This window comes from Acanthopagrus latus, chromosome 23 (assembly GCF_904848185.1).
Source record: "Acanthopagrus latus isolate v.2019 chromosome 23, fAcaLat1.1, whole genome shotgun sequence".
NCBI lineage: Eukaryota > Metazoa > Chordata > Actinopteri > Spariformes > Sparidae > Acanthopagrus > Acanthopagrus latus.
In genome coordinates, this window is record NC_051061.1 from 13101345 (window position 1) to 13116157 (window position 14813).

Genomic DNA, 14813 nt, shown 5'->3' on the forward strand with positions numbered 1-14813 from the left:
TTGTCAGCAGGGCTGGTTAGTACTAGTTATATGATGGTTATTACAGTGATCTTGATACTGAAGTGAAGCCCTGCTGTTTGTTGACATACTGCAGGTGTGGCTCTCGTGGGTAAACAGCAGTAAAGGCAGTTGGAGTGATCAGTCCTGTATATGAATGACATCTTCAAATCAACTGAATGTGGACAATTTGTTAACAAATGGCACAACATTTCAAACAACAGACATGTAATATTCTACATTCTACATCACTGCTTCCAAAAAAAGACTTAAAGATATAATATGTAGAAATTCTGTATTAAAATGTCTAAATAAGGCTCGACCTTTGTTTTACATTTTGTTGAGTCGCGTACAAACATTATTCCAAATGTTGCCAACATGTTCAAACTCATGTTTACTGAAGGTGAGAAGGTGCTTGTCATGTGGTTGCCTCTCACTACCGCCGGGACAGGGAAGTCTGTGCCTTATTCACATCAGATTTTCATCAGCAGTGGCGGTTGTTAAATGGTGATTACATCAACGGTGAAGCCAGTTTGACAGCAGGACCATTGTGATCCACCAAACCTGATACACACCTGTTCCACAAAATAGAACCCATACATACAGCTATCCATCAAAGTGAGTCTTTGGAAAAGTTGAAAAGGACAGATCAACCTAAAGCTTTCTCCTTAGAGGATATCAAGTGTAAATGTATGTATGTGGGTGGTTGACTTGTGCCTCTGCCAAACACAGAGGAGAGATATCAAGAGTCACTGCAGGGCTAAAGCATCTGCAGCAGCAGGGCCGAAACATCTACTTTCTTGTCATCACACTTGTTAGAAATGCTGCCACTTGCTTTCTGACCGTGGAGACTGTAACCAAACACTGGTCAGCAGAGGGAACTATTCTCCCAGAGATGGGGACAGAACACACCAGCTCACCTACTGCATGGCGGACACACAGTTCATGGCGTAGTTACCTGATCTTTTGTGCAGTTACATGTTAATTGACTTCAACTCCACATGTGAGTGTATTCTCACGTCACAGTCAAACTGAAGGTTTTTGTATAACAGCGTCTTCTTTGAACTTTATAGAGAGTTACAGCTGCAGCAAAAAGTCTATTAAAATCACTGGTTGAATTGATCTTACTGAACCTGCTTTATGGGCAGAGAGGGGAGAACATTTGTGAGAGGGGGAGACGATATAAAAGGAAGAGCTCATAGTTCATCAGGCTCAGGAGGAGCTGCGTTTGTGCATGAAAGAGGAGCAGACAAAATGTAAGTGCACAAACATCTATGCATTACATTACCAACTGAATGTTACTTAGATGCTGAATTCACTGTCAAAAATAATATGTAGAAACTTACAGTGCTGTTTTGTCACTATAATGTATAATAACTGAGTCATTAGTATGTATGTAGTATAGATTTATTATTTACACAGTGTGGATCTGCTCAAAATCTATACATATACGATACAATTCAATATGCTGTTGCTTTCAGTTTTCAGTTTAAAGCTTTTCAGTTATGCTAACAATGCATAATTAAACTTGGTGTTCTCTGTTTTAATTGTACATGGAAATGGAAATCAGCATTTACATGAAATGGCCTTGTTAGTGGCCTCCCTACTTATGAACCACATACCATTATAGTGACTATATCTGATGTTTTTAAGCAGTTCCTTTAACATAGGAGCCCTTATTGGCTTGCTGTCATTCACTTTACCTGCTATTCTAATTATTTTTAATTGCATCAACAGTCTAGGACTGTTACTGTACTGTTACACAGTAACAGAGTAACTGGGAGCATGGTCATTGGTAACTTTAAACGCCACGTCACAGATCAAAATTTGGACAACTAGTTTTCTCCATAAAAGGCTATCAGCTCTTACCAACTGAATCAAACTAATTCCACAAAAAGAATATTTTACATTTACCTTTCACCATTCAACACTGTGTTGTATAATGATTGTTGAATTGTCACTGATCATAAGTGTCTCAAAAAAACTAAATGGGATTCTACTTCTACTATTCTACTTCTACTCCAGTTTCTGTCATGGATGATTTTGTTCAGAACAAATTAACTGAATGGAATCTCAGCAATCTCATAACAACATTTGAGGGTAAAGTATCACAATGCATCTTTTCTTGGGCACAGTTCTTTATACAATATTGGAACAACATGCCTGTTGTTAACATTCAAATACTCAAATTAACATGCAAACTTATTTTTCTCTATGGGAAATAGATTTGAATCAATTCTCATTTATGTATGATTAAAATTAAACTGATGTTTTTGAATTACAGCTGAAGACATTGATGAGGGAAATATTTGCGATCTTCAAGATGATACTATTAGGGAGCTTATCCCAAAAGCTGGACCAAGGGACCATTTCAAGGCTAAACTCAATTTGTTAAGGGTAATGTTCTGTAATGTGAAGATCACATAAATACTGAACGTGTTCACATAGATATGTGCATTTACAATTTATAGGAGCATGAAATTATGTTTAAAGTTTTGATGACATCTACAGATAAAGGACTATAATATCTCATTTACAATGATGCATTTACTACATTTATTTACTGTTATTGATCTTTTGTCACTAGGAAGAACAAAACAAAACAAATCAGGTAACATTGGATTCTTCTGCCCAAGTAAGTTGAACATAGTTCCGTAAAATTAGGTATCGTCAAGGAATTTAATACAGCCATACCGATTATACTTTCAGTGTCTGCTCAGAGTTTTACATGGCCTTGCAATTAGAGTGCTACTTTTTTGTTTCGTCAACAGGAGCATGAAGAAGCAGCTGATTCTGCTCAGGTAAGATGATCCTGAATTCCACAGACATGTCAGCTGTGAATGTGCCTCTTTTTTCCCCCCACATACAAGACACAGACGAATTACTGCTTATGGCTGTGTGAATTGTAAAGACGTGTGTCCTGTAGAAGCCTGTTAAAGGTAAATCCTGTATGAAAATAATTTCTTCAAACATTCTTGCTCATACTCAGGTTTTGCCATCCACCAGTGGCACAAATGATAAAGGTGAGAAACACAGTAACTTGTTGATTACATGTAGAGCTTATTTATGTTTCCAAGTCAGTAGTATTTGCTTTTATTAATTATATTGAGACCAAGTTTTATTAGTGTTGGAGGAATATACAATAAACCTACCTTTGACTTTGTTTTTGACTCTATGCACTTTTTTTTTTTAAAACAAAAAAGGAAAGAGAAAGTGTGATCATCTGGGCGAGTCCAGCAACTGCCAACCTCTCACTACCAAACGACCACGAATCACTACAGCACAATCATCAAATCAGGGTACATAACTTTACATAACTTCTCTAAACAATGACAGCTTACTATAGGATATATAGCAGATGTCTATGTCTTGGCCACAGTAAATACCTTCTAACCTGCTGGTGTTAAAATCTCATCAGAACACCTCAGACAGTCAACAGCATACATGTTATGTTTGCCATAAATACATATTATACCGCAAGTATTCATAGCAGCAAGAGTAGTATGTAAAAACTTAACCTTGGCATTTAAGTGAATATTTTTTTAAACCCAGCCAACCTTTTTGTTCTGTCAGAAGTAACCATAGTATAAGCCTAATAACACAGGGGCATTCTAAATTGACTCGGCAGATTGAGTTCATCTCATACTTTACATGATCTTCCTTTTTTTTAATAAAAGACAATTCATTTTAAATTACTTTGTGGTTCCTGCTTAATAGTTCTGTACTTTTACTCTGACAGAACAGTACATACTGTGTCTTGTGAAGGACATCATGACAGCTGTACATCACAAAATACCTAAGGACGATAAGCTCAGTACATTCCTGAAGTAAGTATTAAATCTGACATATTGTTACTGTGTTTTAGCTGCTGGTCCTTTGTTTGTCTCTCTTTCATATTATGGGCATATACATGATACGACAAAAATTCATGTGTTAAAGTTACCAATGCTGAACTTGATGTGAAACACACTAAGGGCTGACCACATTCTCAAGCAAAACTAAACATCTCCCCCTCGCAGGTGTTACGTTTCTGCGTTACTACTATTTGGTGCTTATTCACTCAGTTGAAGTGGCACAAGATACATTTTTAACCATCTATCATGAGTTTTTCACACATGATTGTTACTTAACAGACACACAGCCATTATGTTTTACTAGTTTTTAATTATTTTGATTATATCATTTTACAATACTGAGGCACAAAAAAACCACTTGGTTAGGGTTAGAAAGCTCCATGGTTTGTTTTAAAATACCGTTTTAGTTGCTAGAGATGATCTGACTTGCTATGAAAAATAGCAAACTTTATGTAATTAAACAAATGAATAAATATATGAGCGTTATACTGTATATGTAGATAAAGATTATTTCCTGTATTATTGGGGAGTAAGAAACCTTCAGGTGTGAATTGTTACCAGACCCTTTAAACAACACTATACAAGGGCTCTGGCCATGCAAAAATGCTGTGCCACATGGTACACTAGCCACAGTGGCATTGCTAGAGGACGTTGCCAATGCGCAATTTAGGCTAGAGAGGCACCATTCTGATGTTCTGGCCCACGTGCTGTATGTTTACAGTGAAACATCTTGATGGGCGATCACATCGTTGGAATTTGAGGCACTGTTACCCCTCAGTATGTCACCACCGACATACCTCATCTCTGTACCACCTGTCTGTAACCTGGCTTAGTTCAGCCTCAAATGCATAAAAAAACACTGGGCAAGGAAGCTAAGCTAAGAAAATGGTGTATAGAAACAGCATGACTGAGAGAAACAGGGGCCCATGGGAAAAGAAACACTGCTGCCATAAATTTATCCAAGTGTCTTGGGTACACCTAACTGGAAAATTATCAACGGCGCATGGACACGTAATGTTACACCTCTTCCCACATACCATAAAAAACAACTCGTGTGATAGAACAACTTTGAGGGGACACGCCACTTCATTGTTGTCTCTGGTGGGGAGCCTTTTAAATCACAGTGTTACAATAGTCAGGGATTAGCAGTCGATGGCTGTCAGCCATTGGTGATGGACGACGGCATCGTTCATTGGTCCAAACCTACTTCCTGTCCCTCAACGGCCTCTTTGCTTCTTACTTTTCTCCTCAACACAAAAATTCTGGCCCTTTTTATTCAAACCAGGTAATTGGGGGTGTGTTTAGACCCAGTTATAGTAAATTATGAGGATGGTCAGACAGGTTTGCACGTGTGTAAAACGTATGGTTTTATTAATCTGACGAAAAGGCTGTGTATGCATGTTTTCTGTTTTGTGTGTACTCAGATTTCTACCCCTGAGTATTCACAGTAAAGAGTTTTATACATTCAGACCCACAGTCAAAGTCTTATTTGTCTTAAAGACATTTAAAAAAAATCTTCTTTTGTCGTTTGTTAATGCTTCAATATTGCTATCAGTGAACATCGGGATTCTTCACACACTTGTTGACTTCATTGTTATTATGATTCATTTGACATGTATGTGTTTTGACACATTATTTCAGTGTGTATATATTTTTTTAATGAGTCAATTAACTAATATTTAAAAATCTTGTATAACAGGGATAAAATCGATGAAAAAATCAAGGATTTGGAGAATGACAAAAAGGAGCTGGTCGGTATCTTTGGTAAAACTGGGGCTGGAAAGAGCTCTTTGATAAATGCTGTCATTGGAAAGAAGAACCTTCTGCCTTCAGGAAGCATCAGTGCATGTACCTCAGTCATGATTAAAGTGGAGGCCAACATGCAAAGTGAAAACTATGAGGTGGACATTGAGTTCATCACAAAAGAGGTAGAATGAGATGAGATGATTTGATTTACTCGAAGCTAATTGAAAAATGATATAGCAACAAAAATACAGTTGTTGGACATGTTACAGGTCATTTGATCCAACTAAATAAAACATCATTTCTTTTTTTAGGAGTGGCACAATGAGGTGCATACATTTCTTGGCCGAGAAACAGTTCTGGAAGTGTACGATGAAAAGCTGTCAGCGATGTATGGAGATGAATGGAAAAACAAATCCTCTGAAGAACTCATGGATGACAAGTATTTCGAAGAAATTAAAGAGTTTATCTCTTCGAAGACTCCCAAGAATTTGAAATGTGGATCAGTAAGTAAAAGAAAACAAAAATATTGATACATCACTTCATAGAAAGCATTCTTGCTTATTTGACAGATGGTGATGTTATGAATTCTTAAATGTTACATACTGTAAATTCCAGAATGGCTCAATTCAACAGTTGTAAAATCAGTCCAAAAAGTCCTAAAAAAGAGCTGATATGTTCCAGATGTACAAATACACTATATTACCAAAAGTATTCGCTCACCCATTCAAATGATCAGAATCAGGTGTTCTAATCACTTGGCCTGGCCCCAGGTGTATAAATTCAAGCACTCAGGCATGCAGACTGTGAAACAAGACATTTGTGAAAGAATGGGCCGCTCTCAGGAGCTCAGTGAATTCCAGCGTGGAACTGTCATAGGATGCCACTTGTGCAACAAATCCAGTCGTGAAATTTCCTCGCTCCTAAATATTCCACAGTCAACTGTCAGCTCTATTATAACAAAATGGAAGCGTTTGGGAACAACAGCAACTCAGCCACGAAGTGGTAGGCCACGTAAAGTGACGGAGAGGGGTCAGCGGATGCTGAAGCGCATAGTGCAAAGAGGTCGCCGACTTTCTGCACAGTCAATTGCTAGAGAGCTACAAACTTCATGTGACCTTCAGATTAGCCCAAGTACAGTACGCAGAGAGCTTCATGGAATGGGTTTCCATGGCCGAGCAGCTGCAGCCAAGCCACACATCACCAAGTGCAATGCAAGGCGTCGGATGCAATGGTGTAAAGCACGCCGTCACTGGCCTCTAGAGCAGTGGAGACGCGTTCTCTGGAGTGATGAATCACGCTTTTCCATCTGGCAATCTGATGGACGAGTCTGGGTTTGGAGGTTGCCAGGAGAACGGTACATTTCAGATTGCATTGTGCCAACTGTGAAATTTGGTGGAGGAGGAATTATGGTATGGGGTTGTTTTTCAGGAGCTGGGCTTGGCCCCTTAGTTCCAGTGAAAGGAACATTGAATGCTTCAGGATACCAAAACATTTTGGACAATTCCATGCTCCCAACCTTGTGGGAACAGTTTGGAGCGGGCCCCTTCCTCTTCCAACATGACTGTGCACCAGTGCACAAAGCAAGGTCCATAAAGACGTGGATGACAGAGTCTGGTGTGGATGAACTTGACTGGCCTGCACAGAGTCCTGACCTGAACCCGATAGAACACCTTTGGGATGAATTAGAGCGGAGACTGAGAGCCAGGCCTTCTCGACCAACATCAGTGTGTGACCTCACCAATGCGCTTTTGGAAGAATGGTCAAAAATTCCTATAAACACTCTCCTCAACCTTGTGGACAGTCTTCCCAGAAGAGTTGAAGCTGTAATAGCTGCAAAAGGTGGACCGACATCATATTGAATTCTATGAGTTAGGAATGGGATGGCACTTCAGTTCATAGAATGAGTAAAGGCAGGTGAGCGAATACTTTTGGTAATATAGTGTACCTTCCTAAGAACATTGTTTTCCAGCACCAGATAAACTTTTAGTGCAGAGTTGATAATTATCAATGAAAATTGCGACCAGAATTTCCTTTACCCACGTTGAAAGAGCAAGCAAGTGGTAGTGAGAAAAAGATGGAGGAGGGCGAAAGAAGAAGAAAAATACTGCCCTTAACTTGTTGAGTGTATTCTCATTCTACAGACACAGACAGCAGGACTGTCATAAAATGCTGGTATTGTGTCAATATGACTGCCTACAGGTCACTGACTGGTCCATTTTTATTGAGAACCTTGCACCTGTTGCAGTGAAGAACCTCTAAATGCTGCAATGCTGCAGCCTTGCCTGACACGTGATTGAGCCATGCTACGTCATCCCTAAAATTCATAGTTGTCACTGACATCTTGTCAGCTTATACAAAGCAGTGTTCCTTGATATTTTTTGGTGATGACCTACTGATGACAAAGACAAGAACAAGTCTAACCTCTGTCTTTTGTTTCATTAGACTAAATAACCACTTTGACAAACTCCAATTTAGCACTTTGCCCCAGTCATTGTGTATGCATGAGGCATGTGTATGCTCTATGCTCTTCATCGGGAACAATTAATGCCTGTTGAGTCAGGGAGGCAGACCAGGCCTTCAGCTCAGACCCAGACACAGAGAGATGAGATGCAAGCCTGAGCAAAGGAGAAACAAGGCTGGACAAGAAAACACAATGGAAAACAGTGGGGGATGACCGTGGCCTTGACACTTGTCCTGTTCTATTTTTTTCTGCTACTTGTACATCATTTTGAATGCCTATATGAATAGAATCACTTTGTGTTGCGTTCATTTTATTTCATCTTTTAATGCAGGCTGAAGAGCTGTCTGAGGCATATGTCACATTCGCCAGCAGTGGAGGAAAGTATTGGCCACTAGTGAAGTATGTGACTGTCAAGGTGCCGAAAAAGGATCTTCTCCAGCATGTCACACTTGTGGATCTTCCTGGAACTGGTGACCGTAACAAGAGCAGAGATGAAATGTGGAAAGAAGTAATTTATACAAATGCACATCTGTTGTTACATAGCACTGATAATTAACTATCTATAATGAAGTTACAATTATGCCCCTTCAGGTAATAGGAAGTTGTTCTACTGTGTGGATTGTGACTGACATCAATCGAGCAGCATCAGAGAAAGAACCCTGGGAGATCCTGGAACGTACCTGTAGCCTCATGGGAAATGGTGGCCAGTGTCAGCAGATTCACTTCATCTGCACCAAGACAGATCTAATTGATAAAGATGAAAAGTAAGTGATTTAAATGAAACACTGATGCATATGTTGGCGTAGAGTTAGTAAGTCAATGTACATAATAATAATAATAATAATAATAATAATAATAATAATAATAATAATAATAATAGCATAGCACATTTTTTGTGTTACATATGTAAAAATGTGTGTACTGGCTCGAATTATAAGATGTACCCTTTAAAAATGAATAATCCCTTACTTTAGTACTCCAGTGGACTGGCCATTCGTTACACTCCTCATTACACTACTTGTGCATTACTGTATCATTGCCAGTTTACAGTATATACCTTTAATACATCTGCAGCACAAGATATACAAGATCTTTCTTTATACTCTTCAAGACCATATTCTATGAACGATTCTACAAGCTTGTCTGTCTCTGTTTTTATTACATGCTGTTCCAAATCAAAATTTGGCTGCTTGCAGTGTGCTTGACAAACAGTCTCGGTCACTCTGGCCCTGGGTCTGGGTGTCTTTCGCAACTAGTTTTTGTCTTGGCATGCTGCCTTTGCAGGTGCCTAGAGAGATTTGATGATGTTAGTGGATAAGAGTTTCTGGCCTGACCACAGTCTGCACTTTACTGTGCACTTTACTTGATACAAACCTTTTCTTATAGGCCAGCAGCTGATGTCTGTGCTGAATCCAAGGAAGAAGTGAGAAAACGCTTCAGAAACCTACCCAAGGTTGAGGTGAGTTTTATAGACTGACAGAAACTCTTACACAAATTCTTCCTACAACTGCAAACCTACTTGAAAATGTGAACCTTTCTCTTTCAGAGACATTTTGGTCATGGTGACTATTTCAAAGTGTGCACAGTGAGCTCCACAGAGTTTCTGAAGAAAAATCGTCTAGAACCAGAAAATGGTAGGTGAAGTCTCCAGATACACAGAGTGAATACTCTGTGTTTCACAGAAAATTTAAAGTTCAAATACATATATAAATATTTTTTTACTTAACTTTAATCTCCTTAATTTAAATAGTAATGACGTATTAGACTGTGACACATAGATTTAATTTTTGATATAAATATGTAAGAGGTGAACTAAATGTTTTTTTGTTTTGTTTTGGGTTTTTTTCACAGAAATACCCAAACTTCAGAAGTTTTTGCAAAATCTCAATGACTGTCACTCAGAGACAAAAAACTATGTGTCTGGAGCTCTTGGGATTCTCTCTCTGATTCAAGGGACCCGCAGCAGAGAGGTGAGATGATTTGACTGACTTTAATTACCCTAATTATTACCATAATATTGCCAATAAATAATATTATAAAGTAAGATGAAGTCAGCTGTTAAATTCAATGAAATCATGGGAGTAACTAAACTAACACTGAAAGGGTTGACATGGTATGTTACCTCTTTAGAAACTTAAGCCATTAGGGGTAATTGTTTTTCTGAATTTCATTGCTTTAGAGAGGTAATAAGTAAGTAACTGTTGGTCATAGACAAGACTAAAGAATAAAGACAAGAACAAAGAAACATTCATTACTGTCTTGAAACCAAAACAGAAACCAATTTGATAGCAGTATGGTGTCATTGTCTACACTGCTACAATGCCAAATGTGTTGTTTCATTTCAGCCTGGCAAGAAAGCAGAGGTGTGCAACGAGCTTGAGGAGAAGATGAGGCGTGAACTTGAAAAAATCAAAAGAACCATGGAGGAGGCTCATAAGGCTCTTGAAAAATGCCTCAGTGAGGGCGTTGAAACATCAAAAGGAACAAGTGAACGTGTCTTGAGGCCCATCAGAGAACATGTATGTATTTGAATTGTAATTACACTGACATAACTGATTGTGTACCTTGTGTGACTTCATATGTCTTTAAAATGTTTCTGTTTTGTTTTAGGATGACAAGGGGGGTTTTTACAGGATACTGAAGTGTGCAGTTGAGAGAAATGGCTCCTACAAATCACAAAAAGCAGACATAGAAATAGACCTTAATAATGACATAGCTTCATGTCTGACTGACTGCATTGATGAGGGATTCAACAAGACCTTCCCGTAAGAAATGACTTTATGAGAACATTAGATTATTAAAGATGTCTAGAATTAACTCATTCTACATTATGCATTGAAAATGTACTAATTTTGTACATATATACAAATTATATTATTTACATTTAAACATTTCAACTTGTTAACATTTTTCAGAAATGATGGAAAAACTGGACCATTCTATGGGGCCATCAATGCGTTTTCCCTTGACACAGAGAGGCTGAAACAAAAGTACAAAGATGTTGAACTGCAACTGACATTTCTCAAGACAGAGGTACAATATGAGAAAAATACCATCCTATCTGTCAGAATGTTATCAAGCTGTTGTCCAGCAGAAGGTTGCTCAAATCAGTTTTAATAATTTATTGGCTGTTGGTTAAAATCTATATATGCATAACCCTGATATTAATTTCAAAATATGTTGATCTACATTTTATTTTCCCTTCTTCAGGAAGAAACAATTAAGATGGAAATCAACAAATGTGTTCAGAAAGAAAAGAAAAAAGTCTACAACAGTGTGTATACAACAATCGATGAAGTCATGAAAGAATGCTATAAAAGTAAGATAGAAGATCATGAAGTGGTATACAACCAGACAGTGTAATACACATTCACATCATCATGGTGGATAACAGATTTTTTCTGTCTTATTGTAGAAGCAGCAGCATGTAGTGGACAGGGCATGCTGCAGAGGATGAGAGACATTATTGAAACGCATGTGCTAGATCCAAAGATGTTTGAGCGGGCTAAAGATGTGATGCTGAGTAAGCTGACAGCCTTGAAGGTTTGTACCTCATACAGTGATAACATAGTTAAATATGCTCTGCTGTACATCATTTTCTTTAGCCACGATTCTGGTGGTCTTTTTTGGTAATTTGCATGATTCTGAAAGCTGCTAAAAACACTGCAGGCACTGCTACAGCGAGAATACAGTGTATACAGTATTATGACAGTGTGAGTGATGCGCATTAAAGTTTTTGATACTGAATTAGGAGAAAAGTCTGAAGACACTGGAGGAAACAATGCAGAAATCAATCGAGATGTCAATCAAGACAGCTGGTGACTCAATTCCCGGTAATGAGAAATCATGAGAAAAAACACTGTAAATGTTTCATTGAAATGAACAGGTCACAATTTAAATAGTATGATTGATAATGCTGTCATTGTTAACAATATATTTTGTGGTGTTTTTCTAAGATGTAACACATGAGCTTGTGTTTGTGGGGAAATGCTACAATAAACTGAACGAGAGCTCAGATGAAGAAACGTCACTCATTTGGTAAACCTCTCTTTTGAATGTCTACATTGTGTACATTTTGCCCTGATTACACAATCTTCTTAATATTGTTAAAATTTGTTTTTTATTTTGTTAAGATCTGATCCAACCGAACAAGCAGCTCCTCTGTGACCATGACATGCTCAGGTATATTTGAGTGAATCTGATGATCCAAACTGAACATTTAAACAGACACATGATAGATGATATATCAGTGTCACAGTCTTGATGTCTGTCTTTCTGATGGATATTTCAGTTTTTGCTCCATGTGGTGAAGAAGCAGACGCCTGACTACCAACTAAAGGTCCCTGCAAACCTGCTGTGCAGAAACAGATGGCCACTGAAATTTGATGTCAACCATTTTTTTCCCTGTACTCTTTGAGGGCTCTGTCGATATGTAGGTAGAGTCTGCTTGTTGTAAATTACAGTCAGTTTTCTTGAAAAGGACATTTACACTTTTTAATTGACTGAATCAGAGGCAGACAGAACATGTGTGTGTGTCGCAGCAAAGTTTCCCAGTCAGATTCAAACCAGGGACGTTGTGGTTTCATTGTAGTGGTCCTAACCACCACATCATTATGATGCAGAGACATTTTTTTTCTTCATTTTGTCTCCTTCTTGAGTATATTTTATATGTTATTCATCCATGTTTTTGAGTTCAATAGTTTTAGTTGAGTTTAATGGTTGATTTGGATCAATCGACTGTAGTGTAAATGATTTTTTTAGAGCTGCAATGATTACTCGAGTAACTCGAAAAATTCGATTACAAAAAATAATTGAGGCAAAATCTCTGCATCGAGGCTTCATTTAATTGCCATCACCTGTGTATGTGGCCTGCTTAACTCAGGGATCATTTTTCCACACGGATTGTTATTGCAGACACACATCACTATGTGCAGAATTGAGTTACCCCCCATTTTTTCAGGAATAAAAGCCAATAGCCTGGTCTATTTAAAAGGCCTGACATTTTTGTTATGCATTATTTGGTATTGTTGTTTAAAAATGCAAACTTTTTTAAAATTAGATTACTAAATTTATCAATGGGATAATCGGTAGAATACTTGATTCTAAAAATATTCTATAGCTGCAGCCCTAGATTTTTTATGCATGGGTGTCATTAAACTCTTGAACCTTGAATATAAGCTATAGGTCGGATTTGACATGAACATTAGGCTTTGTGTTTGTTTGTTTTTCTTATGAGGACATTTTTGTTTTTAATTGATTATGGTTCAGAGGCAGACAGAAAGTGTGTGTGTGTCACAGAAAGGTTCCCCAGTCACATTTAAACCATTGTGGTACCTGAGTTTAGTTATCGTCAATTGGGATTAATGCACTGCAATTTCAGTGATGTTTTAGTTTTGGGTGTCTACACATTAAACCTTGAGCCTTAATTACAAGCTATAGGTTTAAAATGAGCGTTAGGCTTTTAAATAACTTTTTTTCTTTCATTTCCAATGATAAAACTTGTGATATGAGAAATAGTGAGAGCTAGATGATTGTGATTGTTTGTTTTAATATACACTGATGATTTTAAATGCATAGACATAGACAGGTGATGAGAAAAACCTGATTAAATGCGTGAAGATATGTGACAAATACAGATGCTAGGACTCAAAGGGTCATTGGATGTTTTTATGAGAGTAAAAAGTATGTGAATCAACTGAACACCTGTAGGAAACAGTTCCAGACATCCTTTAAATTGTCACCAATCTTTATGTGATTTACTGTTCAATAAAGTGCTCTTCTGAGTGAAAATGCTACTGGTTGTTTGGCCTTTTTGTTGTTGATGTTGTCATTAAAGCACCCAAAAGCTGCTCAAGGTTCTCCCTGATGTTTGTTTTAATTGTTTTGTCCTCATTGTCCTCATTTTGTTAATGAAGAGAAAGAAATGGTCACAGTCCTGAAGCTGTTCATCTTCAAAACTTCTCTCATACAGGGCAACAATGTTCAGCTGTGTTTCTGATGGATTTTCATCTTTGTGTCTAAACAGGTATAAAAAAACCACAAGTGGTGATGCTGACAGATATTAATTTGCATAGCTATACAGGTTTAGTTGAGGCATGTTGTTATTCATTTTGGAATAATGGTAGCTGCAGGTATTTGTTCATGTTTGTTCACCTTAGCAAACTGCCACTTACTGCTTACTGATGCAAGAAAATGGAACATGTTGACTCACAGATAGCCCATAAATAGGGATGGGCCTCAAGAGGACTTCAAATCCTGCTTTTACATCTTAGATTCTTTGTGAACCAGAGATGAAGAAAAGTGTGATTGCTATTAGGAAGAACAGTAATATCAGTGACATGATATCAGGCAACCACTTTAACAGTAAAACACTTTGTGTTTAACAGGTGGTGGATCTGGTATTCTTTAAGGGTTAATTCCTGTTCAGGATAAATAGTTTGCATCCTTTTTGCATGGCTTTGTCTGTTTTCAGTGTATGCAAGGTCATGAGTGATTTGGACACGTGGTAGGAACCATTTTCATAACAAAATCACTTTACTGAAAAAAGTTAAGCTTTCTGATAGGTTCGGAAGTGTGATTTGCAAAACAAAAATAATAACACAGTACAACACAATAAAACAATAATTCCATATAAAAGGGAAACGTTTGTAAACCCCACCATCTCTAGCCGTATATGAACCACATCTAACCTGTTTATTGTATGGTCTTTCATCGCCCAACAGATTAAGAGAAGAGCTCAAACAAAATGCTCTTCA

At 37.8% G+C, this 14813-nt stretch overlaps 1 protein-coding gene across 1 annotated transcript; it reads left to right on the top strand.

Annotated features, from left to right (window-relative positions):
* Nucleotides 1-1187: 1187 nt before the first annotated feature.
* On the top strand, nt 1188-13836 carry LOC119013336 (nuclear GTPase SLIP-GC-like). Its single transcript, XM_037087758.1, has 24 exons — nt 1188-1253; nt 2023-2097; nt 2282-2394; nt 2585-2608; nt 2769-2798; nt 2987-3020; nt 3201-3296; nt 3737-3824; nt 5551-5779; nt 5909-6100; nt 8390-8566; nt 8650-8822; nt 9445-9517; nt 9605-9692; nt 9910-10028; nt 10404-10577; nt 10669-10823; nt 10974-11091; nt 11269-11377; nt 11474-11601; nt 11810-11891; nt 12015-12096; nt 12192-12240; nt 12350-13836. Coding segments are annotated over exons 1-23 (2382 nt in total). The 5' UTR covers nt 1188-1231; the 3' UTR covers nt 12193-12240; nt 12350-13836.
* The last annotated feature ends 977 nt before the right edge of the window (nt 13837-14813 follow it).